At 35.6% G+C, this 21,648-nt stretch overlaps 1 protein-coding gene across 1 annotated transcript in view; it reads right to left on the bottom strand.

Moving 5' to 3' along the window:
- The window catches only part of ATF7IP2 (activating transcription factor 7 interacting protein 2), a 67,477-nt gene that overhangs the window by 18,951 nt on the left and 26,878 nt on the right, over positions 1–21,648 (bottom strand). The window contains exons 3-6 of the mRNA XM_081132286.1: positions 20,362–20,486; positions 15,430–15,564; positions 14,212–14,310; positions 7,500–7,660 (exon numbers count right to left, since the gene is read on the bottom strand). Of these exons, the coding sequence (XP_080988412.1) occupies positions 7,500–7,660; positions 14,212–14,310; positions 15,430–15,564; positions 20,362–20,486 (520 nt within the window). The remainder of the gene's footprint in view (positions 1–7,499; positions 7,661–14,211; positions 14,311–15,429; positions 15,565–20,361; positions 20,487–21,648) is intronic.

Raw genomic sequence — 21,648 nt, 5'->3', positions numbered from 1 at the left:
AAATGGCCAACAAACATAAAAATGTGCTTAATTTCTTTATTAGAAGGAAATACAAATTAAAACTAATATGTGATGCTATAAACGCACCAGTGTGGCTAAAATAAATAGGCAGACAGATAATACCAAGTATCGGCAAAAATATGGAGTAAAAATCTTATGTACTTTCAGTGGGAGGGTAACAAACATGGTACAACTACTTTGGTAAAGTGTTTGGTAGTATCTATTAAACCTGAAAATACACATACCCTATGGCCTACCAATTCCATTTATAGGCAAATGCCCAACAGAAATGTAAGTAAGTACATTCACCAAAAGACATGTAAAACAATGTTTGTAGTAAAATTAGTGGTCATCATTTATTCCATCTGCAAATCCAGATGCCTATCAAGAGTTGTGAATGGGTAAATTGTGGTGTATTCATATGATGGACATTATATAGCAATGATGATAGACATTATATAGCAATAAATTATTGCTGCTAAGCAACAGCCTGGATGAATCTCACAACACATACTGGGCTAAAGAGGCAAGAAAGGGTTCACTGAGTGTGATTCCATTTATATTAAGGTGAAAAGCAAACATAAACAACTTATGGTGTTAGCGGCAGTTGCTTAGTTTGGTTTAAGTAAGGGTGGGATTGGTGACTGGGAATGTGGCATAAACCAGACTGGATGCCATTGGTAATGTTTTTGATCTGGGTGGATAGTTCACAATGTATTTGGCTTTGTCAAAATTCATCAAGCTATACACTTATTGTGTAGTCAGTAGGTATCCTACATTAACTCTGTTAATAACTCTGTGTGTGTGTGTGTGTGTTAATCTTTATCTGGAGGAATCCGTCTATAAATCTGGAATCTAATTAGAATTCCATGTGCAGTTAAAGATATGTAACTTTCATGAAACTATACCACTGACTACTGTCAATGATGATGGCTCTTTTTTAAATGAACCACATCTGGGAGGAAAACTAAGGATACTGATGATTTTCATGGTCCTCTGGATGCACTTAACATGTTTTCTACTTGCATTTTGCCTTGGAGAAAAAATTTTGTCTAAAATTAGTAATTAAAATTCTCCAGGTAAAATTATAATATAGTAGTTTAAGACTATGGGTTCTGGAGACAGAATTGACTAGGTTTAAATCCTAACTCTTCCTTTTACTAGCTGACTGTTTGGGGGCTAGAAATCTGCCTCAGTTTGCTCATCTATAAAAGAGGGACAAGTTTATTATTAAGGTTAAATAAATGTTATTAAAGAATAAAGAGGAAAAACATATGTAAAACAGTAGGAAATTTCTTAAAATATGATAGCTGGTAACTTTTTTCTCCTTTGTATCTTTGTAAACACTTCTTCATGAGAAATTCAATGCAAAACTTATTTTTTTAGACAATACTAATGTTTCATTAAAACAACATTGGTGAAGTGGTCTGTTCTTGGGTGTCTTAGACCTTGACGTTTACTTTTTGTCTTTGGAAATGACTGTACATAAAGATATTTTCTTCCCATTTAAGCAAGTTCCTTCTTTATCAAATATGTGTTCTGGTCCATAAGCTTTCTCTTCTGTGAGCTTCTTCAGCTCAGCTGTTACTGCTTTTCACATTCTAAAAAGAAAAATCCTTAAACTTCTAAATGCAACCATTATAATACATACATAGTTAATAATGGCACTAATTCCTTCAATACTTGAGCCATCAGACAAAACAATTAAACCTGGCTTTCTCTAGATTTATAATGAGGGGAACAAAATTTTTCTTTTTTATAAGTTCCTCTATTTCTTAAATATTTTCTAAAATTTTAAAATAAATTTTATGTATAGAAAAGTACATACAGTGCTATGTAGTGTAGCCTCCCTGTCCCCGACACAAACAATTTGAGAAGCTATATTAAAATTTTTCTTTAGGAAAAAGGAAACTTAAATATCTGTTTGAAGAGATCAGAAAGCTGTGGTGGAAGCCAGGACCTGAGGAACTAAGATCCCAGAGAGGAGGAGGGTATAGAGAAGTAACTAGAAACTTGCCATTGGTGTTCCTCTTCAGGCACTTGTGAAGGGATGCTAAGAAGCCAACCAGAAAGTGGTTGAGATCACAGTGAACTATCCTGGGGGAAAAAACTGGAATACAAGACCAGCAATAGAGGGGAAGCCACAGGAAACACCCCAGGCTTCTCAGTGTAACTCTTGAAGGGTTATACCATAGGAATGGGGGAAAATCAGAATAGACTGTCTTATAAAGACTGCAAATCAGCCTCAGTTCTGCTCCATTTCCTACTAGGCTGAAATGTTGTATGATTTATCTATTGCTTAATAACAATTTATGCCAAAACATATGGCTTAAAGAAATAGACATTTATTGCCTCATGGTTTCTGTGGGTAAAGTAGGGAGCAGTATAGTTGGGGGGTGTTGGCTTAGAATCTCATGGGTTGCGGTCAGGATGTTGACTTGGCAGGGGCTGTAGTCATGTGAAGGCATGACTGGGGCTGGAGGTTCTGCTTCCAAAATGGCTTACTCACATGGCTGTTGGCAGGGTGCCTCACCATGTGGGACTCTGCATAGGGTGCTTGATTTCCTCAAGTAACCTATGCTTATTGCCATGCTATCATGGCAATTACCTTGCCCGGGAGTAACTGATCCAAGAAAAATCAAGAAAGCTATGTCTTTTATGATCTAATTACACACTGTCACTTTTGTTATATTCTATATGCCGTCTCTAAGTATAATCCAAGAAGTGGAATTAGGCTCCACCTTTTTAAAGGGACGAGTATCAAAGAATATGTAGGCATATATATATTTTTTAAAAGAACAGCAATTTCATTTTATTTTATTATTATTTTTTAAATATACCTTTATTGATTTCAGAGAGAGGAAGGGAGAGGGAGAGAGAGAGGTAGAAACATCAATGATGGGAGAGTCACTGATCGGCTGCAGCCCGCAACCTGGGCATGTGCCCTGACCCGGAATTGAACCCTGATCTCCTGGATCCTAGGTCGATGCTCAACCACTAAGCCATGCCCGGCTGGGTGTGTAGGCATATTTTAAAAGCATCGATAGAGGCTGTGTCCCTCTCTCTGCTGGAGTATAGGGTGAATCCACTCTGATGAAAGATAACATCACTTAGAGCCTTTACAATTTTCAATACATAATGTCCAAGATTCAAATAAAAAATTGGCAGGTGTAATAAGAAACAGGACAAAGGTAAAAAATGGCAAATAGGAATAGAATTCAAAGTAACCCAGATACAAGAGTCCTGAGAAATGCATCAGAAAATAGTAGTGATAAAATGTTTAACATATGGATGACAAAATGAAGAATTTCATTAGAGAACTTGAACCTATAAAAAAGAATCCAATGGCTTTGGCCGGTGTGGCTCAGTTGGTTAGAGCATCACCCCATACACTAAAAGGTGGCAGGTTCGATCCCCAGTTGGGGTGTGTGTGGAAGGCAACCGATGGATGTTGATTGATGTTTCTTTCTCTCAATTTTAAAAAAAGAATCCAAAGGAAAGGGGAGAACGGAAAATTAAACAAACTGAAATTAGAACTCATTACATAGACTTAAGAGCCACTTGGATCTAGCTGAAGAGAGGATTAATAAACTAGAAAAGAGGTTAGTACAAAATATCCAGACACCAGCATGGAGAACAGAAAAGGTGGAGTATACAGAGAAGTATGTAATTAGAATATCACAAGGGGAGAAAAAATAGAATGGTGAAGAAGCAATATCTGAAGAGATAATGGCTAAGAATTTTCCAAGGATGATGAAAGATATCAAGCCACAAAATCAAGGATTATGAGCCCAAATCAGGATAAATTAAAAAGCAAAACAAAATATCCCACAACTATCATCACACTGATAAAAATCAAAGATAAGTACAATATCTTAAAAGCAGCTAGAGAAATACAGACATGACCTTCAAAGAAGCAACTATAAGACTGCTGCCTAACTTTTCAACAGAAATTATAGAAGTCAACATACTGACATCTTTAAAGTGATGAAAGAAAATAACTGTCAACCTACAATTCAATACCTATGTTAAAATATCCTGAAAAAATAAAGACAAAATGAAGGTATTTCCAGATAAATAATTGAGAGAACTTATCCTGAGAAGAAATAAAAAATAAGTAAATAAATAAATGGAGTTCTTCAGGCAGAAGCAAAATTATCCCAGATGCAAAGATAAAAATACAGGAAGAAATGAAGAGCAACAGAAAGAGTAAATATTTGAGTAATGCTAAATGAATGATTACTGTACCAGATAGACTTCCTGTCTTCTCACTATCCTTATTGTGCTTTTGGAGAAAAGAAGTTTCTAATTTTAATGTGGTAAAATTGATCTTTTCTTTTATACAGCAAGGGTATTTGTGTCTTAAGAAATCTTTTCTTATCTGAAGTTCATGAAGACGTTCTATATTACCATCTAAAAGCTTCATAATTTTCCTTTAGATAGTTCTTTAATCCATGAGATTGATTTTTACGTATAGCCTGACATAGGGATCCATTTTTTTTCATATTTCGCCCAACATAAATAGCAAATTAAAACCACCATTTACTGAAAGTCAGTCACTTCCCAAATGATCTGCCAAACAATCTCCATCACATATCACACACATATATGTCTATGTATATATAGATGTATAGGTTTCTGGACTCTGCTATACTGCTCTACTTGGCAGTATCACATTATCCTATACTTACCAATATAACATTAATTACTGCAGTTTTGTAACGTTTTGACATCTCATAACAACCCCCTTCATTTTGTTTCTCTACTTAAACATCTTGGCCTCAACCTATTGCATTTACATATACATTTTAGAATCAATTCAGCTTGTCAAGTTCCATAAAATTATACACTGAAAAACTGATTGAAATGGTACTCTATAAATTAAACAAAAGTAAAAACATTTTATACTTCATTGTCCAAACCATAAACACACTAAATTTCTCCATTTTCTTCTTTAATATCTTTCAAAGTTTTCTAATTTTCCTCAGTTACTACATGTCTTGTTAAATGTATTCCCAGGTACCTTATATGTTTGGTGCTACTGGAATTCTTAAAAATTTCATTTCTTAATTGTTTATATCTGATATATAGGAACACAATTGATTTCTTATATAGTTGAGTTTGGCAATCTTGCTAAAATCTTATTTTTTTTTAATCCTCATTTGAGGATATTTTTTTCATTGCCTTTCATAGAGAGTGGAGGGGAGGGGGGGAAGGAGAGAGGGAGGGAGGGAGGGAAGGAGGGAGAGAGAGAGAGAGAGAGAATGAATGTGAGATACATCTATTGATTGCCTCCTGCATGAGCCCCGACAACCAGGACGGAGCCTGCAACCAAGGTACATGCCCTTGACTGGAATCAAACCTGAGACCCTTCAGTCCATGGGCTGACATTCTAACCACTGAGCCAAACCGGCTAGGATGCTAAAATCATATTAATCCTAATAATTTGTCTGTATATTCCTTTGGATTTCCTACATACATGCTCTGAATCATCCCAGAATAGTAATATTTATTGTTCCTTCTTTTTGAATTCTTTATATATCTTTAGTTTTCTCTATTTATTTTTATTTTTTTTGCATTAGGCAAGATACCTGGTATAATGTTAAATTGGTGATAGCAGGCATCCTTTTATTTTGTATCCCAAATGGAATATTTACAATATTTCACCATCAAATTTGTTTTAGTGTTTTTGTAGAAGCTCTTCTTCCTACATTTATTGTAAGCTGATGACTCTTCTCCTGGCAAATTACATTAACTTTCTGTTGTTGGACCAAACTTACAGCATTCCTGGGACAAACTCAACTTTTACAAATTGCTAATCTTGGTTTACTAGTATCTTGTTAAGCATATTTGAATTTATTTTATGGACAAAAGTGGACTGTAATTTTCCATTTCTGTAAAATTTTTAAATTTTGTATTTTTAAATTTTCATATTGGAGTATCACAGTTATACTAGATTTTACTATCTAGTTTCAAAATGAACTGAAGAATATTCCCTCTTTTTTTATTCTTTGGAATACACTAAGTCCTCGAAACATTGTCAATAGGTTCTGTGACTTTAAGCAAAAAAAAACAACAAAAAACTATAACGAAACCAATTTTACAACAGGGTATAAACAATTAAATTCTAACAGCATTTCATCAACATAAGAAAACAAGGTTAAATGAAATGGTGTTATTTGAGAACCTGCTGTAGTTTGTTTAAAACTGGTGGTGTTTCTTCCTTAAATATTTTATAAAACTCACCATTGAACTCATCCATCAGGGTCAAGTTGTACATTTGTGTCACCTATTCGCACACTCACCATGGGCTGAGAGTGCTGCCTGAAACAGTTTCAAAACTGTAGGTTCTTTATTCGTTATGGTGGGGTTAAGGTGGATTGTTCCTATCATAGATAGAAGCCATTGCTAAATTTGACGTATCAGTCAATAAATGGTATTTTTTAATGGTGTCTTGTCTTCACTTTTTCACTTGTAATCAGCATTTTTCTTTTTTGTCACTTTATGAGGTTTAGCACATGCATTAACAAGTGGAAACAAGAAAGGCTCAATGAAATGTGACTCTTGCCTTCACCAACTAAATAAATGCCTTCTTCATAGCAGCTTCCTGACTTAAAACTAAAATGTGGGCCTCAATATCATGGAATATTAGTTTTTCCCCTCCGAAGAGTCAAAACTGCACATGTATCTCGAAACATCAAGCATCTACTGCAAACGGTGTAGATCTTCGCCATTGTTTTATAGTATACTTGAGTATGCAGAGTTATTTGGAAGAAAGGGTGGGTTCTTTAAACAATGGCCATCATTTAATTCACTTATTTGGTTATGTATTTCCCTCTTTTTAAAAGCTGAGATGTAATTTGACATATAAAGCACAAAACCATAGCACATTTAAGGAGTAAATGTTAAGTATAAATAAATAACATTATAAAGCTCCAAACAGTTGAGAATTACAAATAAAGAGAAAATAATTCATTAAAATGCACCCTCACCTCCTTGAAAATTAATCCAGGCCAGAATCACCAATCACATTTCTTTGTTAAACTAAAGTACTTCTTCCTTACAAGCCCCAAATCTTTTAGACTAGATTGGAGATAAGGTGTCTCGGTTCCTTTGTGACCCAATTATGCCAATAATTTAACCTGTTCACTCTAATTTGAAGTTATCATGATACTACTTTCAACATGTGTAATTTTAGGCACCTTTTCTCTATTCTTATTTACTTCTCTGTGTAATTTTTTTAAACCACTGTTTTATAGGGCCTTAATTTTCCCATGTATAGAATTGGAAACTACTGGAGTGCTCCAGTTGATCACTTCAGTCATCCACCATACTGAAGATGGAAAGCATCTTCCATTTCATAATAATAATAATAATAATAAAAGTGTTCTTATAAATATGAAGCTTTAAGCTATTTTATGCTTAATTCACAAAAGGGTATATGTTTACAAGCATATATTTAGATAAATAAGTTTATGTATTTTTGTGGAAATGCCTACCTTTCAGAAACAGCCTCATCAAGATCCTGTGACAAATCAATCTTTAAACTTGCTTTTTCTGAAGGGTTAGAAGGTTCAGAGTTCACAGAAGTCTTTCTTTCATCTGGACTATTATTTGACTCTGGGTTCTTATTCAAATTCAGAATCTCTGAATCTGCAACCTGTTAAGTGGGTAAGGAAAAGCAGTTGAGGGGAGGGTTACCAATTGTGTTCTTCTACACAAAACAGACAATAGGGAAAATTTAACTTAGAAACTGTTCTCAAAATAGTCTCACATACAGATGGCAAAACATATATTAAATTATATGTATTTCAATAGATGATGACGATGACAGCTGTTTCTGTCAAAATGAATTAAAAAAAATACTTCAAAGACATTAAAATAATGATGGTACAAATGAACTTCCTAGCTTGAACGGAAGGAAGGAAAAGCAAACACCTAAGTCAGCGATTTTCAATCGGTGTGCCAGAAGAATTTTTAAGACATTCAGTAAACCTCACTATTTAGTCAGAAGCACTGATAAAATTTCAACTTGCTCTTCTAGTCAATGGGTTTTGTTTAAAACTTGGAGCTGTAACATTTAGTCCATGCTTTAGTTGAGAACTTTCAGTATTTAAAATATCTGTGTATATTAATCAATACAAAAGGATCAATTGATTTCCCAACTCATGGGCTTTTCTGATGGATAACATGAACAAAAATGCAGGTACACAAAGGAAGAATTCTGAAATGTTATATTACATGTACAGATTTTATATGTAGAAACAGGTTCAAACATTGGAAAACAAAAGCAAAAAATATTGGTATTCTTTTAATTCCAGGACAAGGTGGCACAGGCTCACTTTTCCCTTCTCCCCTCTTCTAGGCACAACTAAATGCCTTGGAAGTAATTCAACAGATAATCAAAAATGCCTCTGAAAGGTGGAAAGGAAGGTAGATCCCTGGGGACCTCAAGATTGAGGACCACCACCAGAGTGAGTTCCCTGAGTTTTCATTTTATCTATATATCCTGCACTGGGTGCCAGAAAGGCCAGGGACCTGTCTTCTCCCAAAACCTAAAGCAGGGTTGGCTAGTCCCCCACCCCATACCTGCAGAATCAGCAGCCAGAACGACTGCAGCAACAGTGTCAGATGGGTCCCCTACCTGACACCTGGGGCAGTAGTGACCCTAAGTAGCTGCAGTAGCAATGTTAACAAAAGCCAGCCAGGAACCAATCCCCAGACTCCACACCTGGAAGAGCAGTGGGCCAAATCCACTGTAGTGTCAGTGGAGCCATCATCCCATACTTGGTACAGCAGTGGGTGTATATTACTGAAGCATCAGCAGTGTCGCTGCTCCACATCTGGGTTAGCTGCAGGCCCAATCTACTGCAGTGGCAGTGACCATAGGCCAACATTTCCTGAATTTCCCACCCAACATCACTGGGAAGTCCAGACAGCACCTGCAGGGATTGAACAGGAGGATCCAGTGGAGCCAGAATAATAAAGCCAAACAGAACAGCACTACAAGGATTTTGAAAAGTAAATTGTCGGATTTGTTTTTGGACCCAGGGCTTAGAAAAGCAAACATTGGTGCGCATCTTGGTCCTGTCCAAGCACACCCAGCCCCAGCAGAGGGAACCATAAGCTGTGGAGTGCAGAAAATTTCAAACAGGGAACTCAAGGCCAGTCACAAACAGCGCCTGACATTGGCCTGCACTAGAGACCATCCAGAAAGACTGAGAGTCCTAACAGGTCTAACTAATACATAGACACAAATCCATACAAGCAGCCAAAATGGGGAGACAAAAAACAAGCCCCAAATGAAAGAACAAAAGAATTCTCCAGAAGATAAGCTAAATGAAATGGAGATAAGCAATCTATTAGATATAGAGTTCAGAATACTGATCATAAGGATGCTCAGCAGCATGAGAAAAGAAATGGAAACTATGAAGGAATTAAGACTGACATAGAAATAAAAAACATTGGAAGGAATAAACCGCAGATTAGAGGAAGCTGAGGATCGGATCAGCAAATTAAAAGACAGGATAGAAAAGATCACTCAATCAGAGATCCAAAAAGAAAAAAACAATTGAAAAAGAGGACAGTTTAAGAGAGCTGTGGGACAACATGAAATGTAACCATATTCACATCATAGGACTGCCAGAAGATCTAGAAAGTAAGCAAAGGTTAGAGAAACTGTTTGAAGAAATAATGGCAGAAAACTTCCCTAACCTGGTCAAGGAATAAGTCACACAAGTTCAGGAGGAAGAGAGAGGCCCAAGCAAGAAGAACCCAAAGAAGCCCATGCCCAGGCACATCATAATTAAAATGCCAAAAATTCAAGACAAAGAGAATATTAAAGGAAGCAAAAGAAAATCAATCTGTTACCTACAAAGGAGCTCCCATAAGGCTGTCAGCTGATTTCTCATCAGAAACTCTACAGGCAAGAAGGGAATGGCATGAAGTATTCAAGGTAATGCAAAACAAGGATCTGAAACCAAGACTACTCTATCCAGCAAGGCTATCATTTAAAATAGATAGTGAAATAAAGAGCTCTCCAGACAAAAAAAGGCTAAAGGATTTATCACCACCAAACCAACATTGCAAGAAATGTTAAAGGGACTGATGTAATAAGTTGAAATAGAAAGAAAATGGCAATAGATAAGTACCTATCAATAATAACCTTAAATATCAATGGATTAAATGCTCCAATTTCAGGACACAGGGTATCTGAATGGACAAGAAAACAAGACCCAAACATATGCTCTCTACAAGAAACCCACCTCAGAACAAAAGACACACATAGGCTGAAAAAAGCACACACTTCTGGAGGACTTTAAAGGAGAGATCGATAGCAATACAGTCATAGTAGGGGAATTTAACACTCCACTGACTTTACTGGATAGATCTTCCAGACAAAAAAATCAACAAGGAAACGGTGATTCTAAATGACACACTAGGTCAGATGGATTTAATTGACATTTACAGAACATTTAACACCAAAGCTGCAGGCTATGCATTCTCAAGTGCACATGGGACATTCTCAAAGACAGACCACATGTTAGGACACAAAACAAGTGTCTACAAGTTGAAGGAGACTGAAATCACATCAAGTATCTCCTCGGACATTTACACCATGGAATACTGTGCAGCTACAAAAAAGAAGGATCCCTTACCCTATGAGACAGCATGGTGGGATATGGAGAGCATTATGCTAAGTGAAATAAGCTAGTCAGAGAAAGACAAGTGTCACATGATCTTACTCATATGTGGAATCTAATGAACAAAATAAACTGAACAAAACAGAGCCAGAGACATAAAAGCATGGAACAGACTGATGAATCTCAGAGGGAAGGCAGAGGTGGGTGGGGAGAGATTAACCTAAGAACTTACATGCATATATGCATAACCCATGGATATAGACAATAGTGTGGTAAAGGCCTGGGAGGAGGGGTGCAGAGTGGAGAGGATCAATGGGTGAAAAAAGGGGACATTTGTAATACTTTCAACAATAAATTTAAAAAAAAGAAAAGTAAATTGTCATTGAACTATAGCTCACACAGAGTCCAGGACCTAAACACTAAATCTAAACAGGGCACCTGCCTGCTGAGAGTCAAATGCCTAATCTCTTCAAAGAACTCTCTGCGTGACTGAATACTCTGACCTTTTTGATCTTTCCAAAGCACTTGCAAAAGCTTGTCCTGACACACCATTGGCTTTCTCTCCAGACCATGCTTTTCTGACAGAGAATCTCCTAATTTTAGAGTTTTTTGCAATGTGGATAGGCTCAGAATTTTTCAAATCAAGTCCTCCTAGTTTTGTTTTGCTAAACAGTTCCACCTTCAATTTGTCTCTTCCCTTTCACATTTTACTATAAAAAGTAAAAAATCAAGCCAAACTTGCCACACTTTGCTAAAAAATCTTGCTAGCCTAATAAAAATCCAAGTTCATCACTTACAAGTTCTGTTTTCCTTATCACTGTAGGATACAATTCAGCTAAGCTTCCTGCTACTACGTAGCAAGAATCCCTTTCCTCATTTCCTTTTGAGTTCTCACCAACTGTGGCTATCATTTTTTAAAAAAATATATCTTTATTGATTTCAGAGAGAGGAAAGGAGCAGGAGAGAGAGACAGAAACATCAATGATGAGCAAGTCGTTGACTGGTTGCCTCCTGCATGCCCCCTACTTGGGTTCGAGCCCACAACCTGGGCATGTGCCCTGACCGGGAATTGAACCTAGATCTCCTAGATGGATCACAGGTTGATGCTCAACAGCTGAGGCACGCTGGCCGGGCGCCAACTGTGCTTTTTAAATGTCCATATTTCTACCAAGTCTTTTTATGAAGATTTAAATATTCTCTAAGACTACATACAAGTTTCCTCTAAGGTGTTCCTCATTTCCTTTCTGAGCCCTCACTTGCAGTCTTTAACAAAGAGTCTGTTCAAGCAACCCAGGATTTTAAAAAATCATGTTCCTCAATATTCTTCCAGCTTTTACCCATTATCCCATTCCAAATCCACTTCCATATTTTTAGTTATTTGTTAGAGCATCATCCCACACGCCCTGGTAGCACATTCTGTATTAATTTACTGAGGCTACTATACCAAATTACCACACTGGGTAGTTTAAATCAACAGATATTTGTTCTGCAGGCCAGAAATTTGAAGTTTCACTAAGCCAAGATCAAGTTGTTTGCAGGGCTGCATCCCTTCTGGAGACTTTAGGAGAGAATCTGTTTTCATTTTCCCAGGTTCTAGGAGCTGCCAGCATTCCTTGGCTCATACCCCCTTCCTCCATTTTCAGTGCATTCATTCTAACCTCTGCTTCCATCTTCTTTTCTGATGTGACCTTCTTGACTCGTTTTTATAAGGACCCTAGGACTACTGAACTCCCAGGATAATCTCTCCATCTCTAAGATCCTTTTACCAAGTAAAGTAAGATATTCATAGGTTCTGAGGATTAGGTCCTGGACATCTTTTGGGGGCCATTATTTATCACTATCAATCACCTTTGCACAAGTAACACAAAAGTGACATAGAACATTACACCCAACATGCTTTTCAAGTATACATGGAACATGCACCAAGGGAAACTATATGTTGGGCTACAAAATAAGTGTCAATTAACTGTCAAGATTGAAATTTTACAAAGTATGTTCTCTGATCCAAGTGAAATTAGATATCAGTAAAAATAACATACCTAGAAAAGTACCAAATATTTGGAAACTAAACACACACTTCTAAATAACCTATGAGTCAAAAGGGAAATTAGAAATTATTTTGAACTGATAGAAAACAAAAATACAATATATCAAATATGATATTATAATGTCTGCACTGAGATGCTTAGAAGGTGCTAAGGAAAAGCAGTGCTTAGAAGGAAATATATAGCTTTAAATATTTTCCAGTAGAAAAGAAGGTTAAAAATAAATGCTCTTTCTCTCCTAAGAAGCTGGAAAAAAGAAGAACAAATTATATCCAAAGTAAGGAAGTGGAAGAGAATAATAAAAAACAGAAAAGATACAAGTGATGGAGAATTAATAAGGTTTTTAAAACTCTAGCAAGACTGATTAAGGTAAAAACATAGTTTACCAGTATCAGAAATGAAATAGAGTATATCATTACAGCTCTACAAATATTTAAAAAAGGAATTTAATTTTATCAATAATTTTATGTTAACAAATTCAACAACTTAGATAAAATGGACAAATTCCTTGCAAAGAACAGCTTACAAAGTTGATACAAGATGAAAGAAAAAAAATCTGAATTGCCCTATACCTATTAACTGAATTTTCAAGAAAAAGTCTTCCTACAAAGAAAGCTCCTTGCCCAGATAAGTTTTCAGAGGTGGATACTATCAAACATTTAAGGAAGTAATAAAAATCTTACACACACTTTCATAAAACAGGGGAGGAAATACTTCCCAATTCATTCATTGAGGCTAGCATAAAAATGATAACAAAGTAAATAAAGATACAAGAAAAAAAATCCAGTGAATGTATACTAAAGATTATATTTGAATTTTATATAAAAATATAAACAGATACTAAACCTTACTTAAATATTTTATGTGGCCCTGGCTGGTGGGGCTCACTTGGTTGGAGTGTGGTCCCATGCACCAAAGGCTTGCAGGTTCTGTTCCCAGTCAGGATGAGTGCGGGAGGCAACCAGCCAATGTTTGTCTCTCACATCGATGTTTCTCTCTAAAATCAATTTTATATTATATATATACACACACATATATATACACACACACATACATATATATTTTGTGTACGTGGCAAAGTGTATTTTCATACAAAATACATTTGTACTAATGAATGTACCAAATATAAAGATAGTTCAGGGGATAATAGATTGACAGATAAGAAAAATAAATATATTAAAATAGTAAAGGTAGAATTTAGGTGTTGAGTATACATGGGTTCATTGTAAAATTATCTCAACTTTGCTGTATATATTTCATCATGATAAAATGGTGAGGAGGGGGATAATTCAGGCAATCACAAATCACCTCTCTATTCACTTTATGAAAGTAATGCAAGTAGCACTTACTTTTGGCTACCTAAGGGTGTCTTCCCCAGAGATAAACTCACAGAAACATTCTAAGTATCAATTTATTGTCTTTTAATCCTTTTGTCTTGGTTTGGAAATTTCTTTCTTTCTTATAATCCAACTACTATAATGTGGATCAATAAGTTATTAAAATTCCTATATGTTTATACCAACCTTACAGGCTGTATTACTGGATAACATGTTTGGTTCCAAACAATTTCTTTGAGATAATAATACTTTTTTAATACGTCTTTGAAGTTGTGCTATTTTTGCCTAGAAGAAAATGAGAAAAACAAGTATGAAACCAGAGTGCTAAATAATATATCATAGAGATGGAGGGAAGACTATTTGCCAAAGTACTTTTGTGAGACTTAATTATCTACCCAAATAAGTGAGAAATTCTTATATAAGCCAAAGATTTAAATTACGTCTGACGCACCCTCTGACTAATGAATGGATAAAGATGTGGTATATATACAATGGAATACTACTTAGCCATTAAAAAAGAAGAAATATTGCCATTTGTGACAACATGGATGAACACTCAGGGTGTTATGCTAAGTGAAATCAGACAGAAAAGGGCAAAATTGTATTAATTTCACTCAAACAAACAAATAAAACAAAAACAAACTCATAAATATGAACAACAGATTGGGTTATCAGAGGGGAAGGGGAGTTAGAGAGAGTGAAATGGGTAAAGGGGGTCAAATGTATAATGATGGATGGAAACTAAACTTTTGGTGGTGAGCTACAACGTACACAGATACTGGATTATAATGTTGTATACCTGAAACTTATATAATGTTATAAACCAATGTTAACTCAATTAAAAAAATCATGTTTGATGCTAGTATGACATTCTATAATGGAAGATAAAAACACCAAACTTCTAATTGGGGTCCACAATAAAATTAATGTTGGTAGAAACACCAATCAGCAAGTAACCCTAGAAGAGTAAACACCTCTCCCCCAAACATTGAAACTGGTTGTACAAGCTCTAATACAGAATATATAGGGTATCCCAACAAAATGTATACATATTTTAACAGTTGAAAGCTATAGATTCTATTACATTTTGAAAATAAAATATATTTTAATAAACACTGATTTTATAGTGTGTATACATCTTTTTGGGACACCTGTATTTTGAATGAACAGAAATTGCCTATGTATTAAGCCTGTCAATATCAGAATAGCTGATATTTCTAAAAGTATTTGTGAAGGGCCAGATATAATGAATTCTCTACCTACAGAAATCTAGTACATCAGGGTTGGGGCCAGGGATCATATTTTGGTCTGACTTTATTGTTTGCCTTTCCTAACATATAAAATATCACCAAATTGTACTTTTTAAAAGGACTCAAACAAAATCAAATGAAATTAGAAACTTACGAAGAGTTCATCAGCTATTGCTTCATGTTTATTCCTGCACTGTGTCTTCCCAATGCGTTCGGTCAATTCTTTCAGTTTGTTATCAAATAGTTTGTAATTTATACTACAGATCTCCTGTCGAATCAAATGTTTGACCTAGAATTTTAAAATAAAAACCCAAACACTCCATATTTCAAGTTAAAAAGTAATTTTATTTTTTTACTTCTTAAAAATAGCTTTGCTCTTTCCTGGATTTTCTGTAACCAATAAAATATACTTTATATTTTTATGTTTATATTTATGTTAATACACCAGTAAGTTTTATAAAAGTTGAATATCAAATTCAGAACACACCTTATACATTTATTCTCCTATTGCTAATTTTAGTTTCCTATAGTTCAGCAGAATTCCATAATACATATTAAAGGAACAATAAAAGCCTACATCCCATTTATATTTTTTAATGACCGTAACTTAAATCTATTCCATAAAAAGGAACTCCACTTATCTGAAAATCAGTGCCCAGTGAAAATGGTTGGTTGGTCTGTAGTAGAGATGGAGCAAGTTATGAAAGTTTGACCATTGATCCTGCCATTAACAGCTATATGACCTTTGGGAAGTCACAACATCTGAGCTTCATTTTCTTTGTCCACAAATGGGTAGATGATACAATACTGAATGAGTGGTTCTCACAAGATTTTAATAAGAACATAAAAAGACAACACGTGAAAGAGCTCCATAAGATAGAAAACACTGAATGATATGAAGGAAATAAATACACAAGACAATCTCCCTTATTTGCATAGTTTTTAAGGGGGTGACTTTCTTATTATTAAAATCAAAAAAAGCCAGGGGCAATTACATGGTAACTAATGTTATCTGGCATAATGCATGCTACTCTAACAGATCATAGTAGCTATAGCATAATACACTGATGCATTTGATTATCTGACTTTTTTTTAAAGAAAACAAACTGGCCTATTTTCAAGAAGCATAATTAATCTCAGTGCCCACTGATATAAACAGCTTTAATTAGCCATACATTCAGAAATATCCACTTTAGTTATTTGTTCAATGTGTATGGTTTGTAAGCAACTTTGATAAGAATTAGTCAGTCTCTCTTAATAACAAAACCTGTCATAATACATTTAGGTATTCAATAGTGATATTTACAACTTTACCCTAATATCTTGCTTCTTGGTGCTCAAAATTGGAACATAAAGTTTGTATGTTAAATTCTTTTATATTGATAGCACCTGGATGATTAGTCATATTCAGTAATTTTATGATTATTCCTAACGTTTTTCCTTTTCCTTTTTAATTGTTCTTGTTCTTCAACACTACTTTCTACGTGATTTCTTCTGTAATGCTTCATTAACATTTCTTTAATAGTTTTTCAACATTAGACATGACTGTGATTATTACTTTCACAACTTTTAAATATCTGATTAAATTAGTAAGTGCTTAAAATATGTGTTATGTAAAATGCTCAGAAACACATACTATTTTTACCGACAGCTATTACCTGTCTCCCATGTGTGGATTACTGCATACCTACAAATTCACTGGCTGGGGTCAGTATATGAAGTTCATACCCAGGTGAACCTTGGAGAAATATCTATGTGTTTTGTATATGGGAATACCGTTTTGCTAACAAGCAAAGGCCACACAGTATTTGTCAAACTTCCCTGGTGAGGAAGAATTACATGGGATACTTATTAAAAGTCACGACTTCCTGCCCTAGCCAGGTGGCTGGCTCAGTTGGTTGGAGCACTGTCCTGCACACCAAAAAAAGGTTTCTGGTTCGATTCCTGGTTGGGGCACTTATGGGAGGCAATCGATCGATGTTTCTCTCTTACGTCCACATTTCTCTCTCTCTCTCAAAATTAACGAGAAACATATCCTTGGGCGAGGATTAAAAAAAAAAAAAAATCACAAATTCCTAGGCCCTCCCCTGGATTCACCAAATAGAATTTCCTGGATGGGGGGGTGGGGGCTGGAAAGTTGTATAATTAATAGGCATCACTAATGATTTTTATCAGTTAAGTTTGAGAAAAGAGTAGCCTAAAATAACAGTCTTTGCCTGGTCAGGTGTGGCTCAGCGGCTGAGCATCAACCTGGGATCCAGGTGATTGGGGTTCGATTCCCGTCAGGGCACATGCCTGGGTTGCGGGCTCTTATCAATGACTGTTTTGTCACTGATGTTTCTCTCTCTCCCTCCCTCCCTCTCTTTGCCTCTGTCTGAAATCAATAAAGATATATGAAAAAATAAAACAATAAAACAACAGACTTCAACTACCAGTGAGCTAAAGAAACCACAATTTAAACAAGTACTACTGGTGATTCAGATGGAAACAGACTGTTAACTTGGTTATTTTGGACTAAATGCCCACCAAGGGTAGATTCCTCTTGGTCAGACTGGACATTTGTTCTCATTTAGTGGTGGTGTTCCTCAGAAGACACAATAATCTCCAACAAATACCTCATGAATGTCATCTGCCAATGGTAATGTGTTCAAATTACAAAATCAGATGGAAGTCCTAGATACAATCTGCAGGTGGCAAAGTGGTCTAAAGATTGGAGAAAGACGCAGTTATATATCCCTAATGTACCTCAATTATCTAAGATGGTGGGTGGAGTGACTAACTTGGATTTTAGAAGAAAAAACCCTCTACTTCAGTAATTCAATTGGAACCGATTAGGCCAAAATCCTTATGAAACCGCAAAAGGAGAGTCAACTGCTCCAGGACTCTCTCAGTAGGAAAGAACAATGTCAGAATGGGAGGCCCTATTCCACTGGGATTCAAACAGGAAAAACAAACAGATGTGGTTTAGAAAGTTTACTGTTTGGACAGGAACCAAAACATAAAGTGAGACTAAGCTAGCCTACTTATTTAGAAGTAGGTAAAAAGATAGGAATCAGCTAAACCCAAGTTGTCTCTGGAGAATGTGCAAGAAGTTTCCAGGGAGAGGGTGGGTGGGAAAATAAACTGCATTCCCTAAACATCCCTGGCAAGGACTATTTTCTGTGTCAACTTAGATCAATTATTTTATGAGGCAGATAACAGTGAATGAAAACTCTGATTTTTTCATGCCAGTGAAATTAAAACTTTGAAAGATTAGACTTTGTGTTTATATGCCCCTATCAGACCTTATTTCTGAATTCGGCTACTAATCACTGGGAATAAGGAACAGCTATGATCTCCACCATTTTTTTAAAACTAAATCCAGCCCAGCCGGGCGTGGCTCAGCGGTTGAGCATCGACCTAGGATCCAGGCGATCGGGGTTTGATTCCTGGTCAGGGCACATGCCCGGGTTGCGGGCTGCAGCCAATAAATGACTCTCATCATTGATGTTGCCATCTCTCTCCCTCTCCCCTCCTCTCTCTGAAATCAATACAGATATATTAAAAAACAAAAACTAAATCCATGCTTATCATAATTCTGCTACCCCTTCCCTGCAAACAATAGAACATTTACATATTTTTTATTAGTGTCTCTCTTGGTCTTCCTGGAACAAAACTAGAAGTAGAAAGGGAAAAGCTGTTGACTCATCTGTTAAGCTGGTTCTGCATCCATCTTTCAAAAAGACTTTTAAGTATTATGTGACTACACATTCTTATAATATGTAACTATATAATTGTAATGGTCTGTTTCAAAAACCAGTAGTGATTTTGTTTCTGATATAGTTAGCAGGATAGTTTGAATTGGGACATTTTTGTTTCATTACAGCTAACAGGCATTAATTTACTGCTTAATGACTTTCAGTTGTGGTATTCTAGTGGTAAATACAATAAAATAACAAAACATGGTGCTCAAAACAGGACCTACTAAAATTGAAGCTCATTACACTTAAACTCAGAGCTGATCAGACATGTATGGAAACTGTAATACAATGTTGAAATGGGGCAAAATGAAAGCAAAACATGCATTTAATGATACTATAAAGCAAAATATCAGATAATACAGCATATTTGTGTAAACTTGGAAATTAGAGCAAGTAAACCTGAATGTTAACAGGACTTTGCAATGAACTTCTGGGTTGTCTAAGTCTATGAAATAGTGATCAATTGTGATGTCTACAAAGAGCTATAAATGCAGACCAAAGAACCTCATGACCAGTACAAAATAGATTTTTCAGCAAAGCTCAAGGCCATGCAGTATCCAACTCACAAAGAGATTTGAATGTAGTATTAACTGAAAAGCCCATTCTCTTTCTACCAGAGCACTCTACTCTGCACAGGATCATTCTCAAGAAACTAGATATATTTTGGTAATGTAAATAATTATCTTTTCCTAATACCTCCATTGGCTAATTCAGTTTTCATATACCAGCTTTGCATCAAATGAAAGTCACCTGTACTAAGTCATTGTGAAGATCAATGAAATTTTACCATTTTTTTGGTTAATTCTCAACCGAGGATATTTTTTCCATTGATTTTTTTAGTGAGAGTGGAAAGGAGGGAGGGAGGGGGTAGACAGAGAAACACTGATGTGAGAGACACATCGATTGGTTACCTCCTGCACTCAACGCAACTGGGGTTGAGGATCAAACCCGCAACCCACGTACATGCCCTTGACAGGGAATCGAACCTGCAACCCTTCAGTGTGTGGGCCGATGCTCTAACCATTGAGCAACACAAGCCAGGGCAACTTTTACTTTTTTTTTTTTTTTTTTTAAATGTTTTGATTGATTTGAGAGAGAGAGAAAGGGAGGGAAAGAGGGAGAGGGGGAGAGAGATGGAGACATTGGCTGCCTCCGGTACGCATCCCTACTAGGGATCAAACCTGAAACCTGTGCATGTGCCCAGAACGGGAATCAAACCAGTGACCTTTTGATGCACAGGATGACGCTCACCCAACTGAACCACACTGGCCAAGGCAACTTTCACTACTTTTTACTAATCAGAAGTAAAAGTTTCTGAAGCAAATATTTAAGTCCCAATATTTTACCTGTTCCAGCAATTCTGTTTGCTTTTCCAGAGCTACACAAATATTTTCATTAATTTGCTCTGAAGTTTTCATGCGCTTAACATTTTCTTTGTTTTCTGAAAACATCCTCTTCTTTTGATTATGGCCTTGGGGAGATGGAAAGATCAGAGATAAAAAATATTCCTTCTAATGAAGGAAACAGGGCAATTCTCTAATTTAGGGACCCTCTAAGCAAATGGAAAAACAAATGTGACCACTGGCAGCATTTTTTAGAAAATGCAATTCTATAAAAAACTGCAACAACCTAATTAAAAATAAAAAGAATATCCTAGGTAGGTTTCTGGTCTCAGATATACTTGCCCTTCAGCCCTATTTAATACACATTTAATATATACTTAATACTGGGGGGGGAAATTTCTTAAATAAACTATAGCATTTAATTCTCTATTTACAGTTACTTAAGTGGTCACAATATTTTTATAACGAGTTACTTAGACAGTCCTACATATTTTTAATAGATTATCCTATTTTTAAGCAATTTTAAATTCATCTTGTTAAAAATGATCCCTCTGTAGCCTAGACAAGAACACAAAATTTATCCTATAAAATCAGTTTTTTCTTATATTTCATTAATCTACAAAAACATCCTACTTCCAATGAAATATACTTTAGCTATTTTAATGATTTTATAACCCTAGAACTTCATTGGTTAATTATTTGATGCATTTCTCTGTCACTCCACACATACACACATACACACTCAACACATGTATGTATGTATATGTGCATATATTCTTATTATCTATCAGCTCATACTTAGCAAATGACTTACAGGTCAATGAAAAACAAAAAAAAGGGTTCACCAACAATTTAAAAATCCACTCTCTCTTTCAACTAGCCTCCTATTAATCTAATAAAACTTCAGAAGAAAACATGTAGATGAAATAAACCAAACAAATGTTATAAACCACCTTTTGATGTTTTGTACTTTCAAAAAAAAGTGACTGATTTCTTGACAGAATTTACTACCTTTTGGATATAGAGGATACCATTTCCCTCCCCACCAAGAATGGTTCAGAAACAAGATACTCTGAAATAATTATTGTCATTTTTTCCTGTCTATACAGGGTGGGGCAAAAGTTTATAGTTGTGAGTACACGAAACAGTTTATTCCTGTATAATTATTTATTACTATATTAGTTTCCCTAACTGTAAACCTACTTTTGCCCCACCCTGTATGTACTCTACTGTTTCTATACCTGAGACTATAAAACCCAAAAGAGATTATTTTGATTTCCCCAAAAGGTG

The sequence above is a fragment of the Miniopterus schreibersii genome, assembly GCF_964146895.1.
Source record: "Miniopterus schreibersii genome assembly, chromosome: 3".
In the NCBI taxonomy this organism is placed as follows: domain Eukaryota; kingdom Metazoa; phylum Chordata; class Mammalia; order Chiroptera; family Miniopteridae; genus Miniopterus; species Miniopterus schreibersii.
Note: the sequence above shows the minus strand (reverse complement) of the source record. Positions and strands in the feature narration are given on the sequence as shown.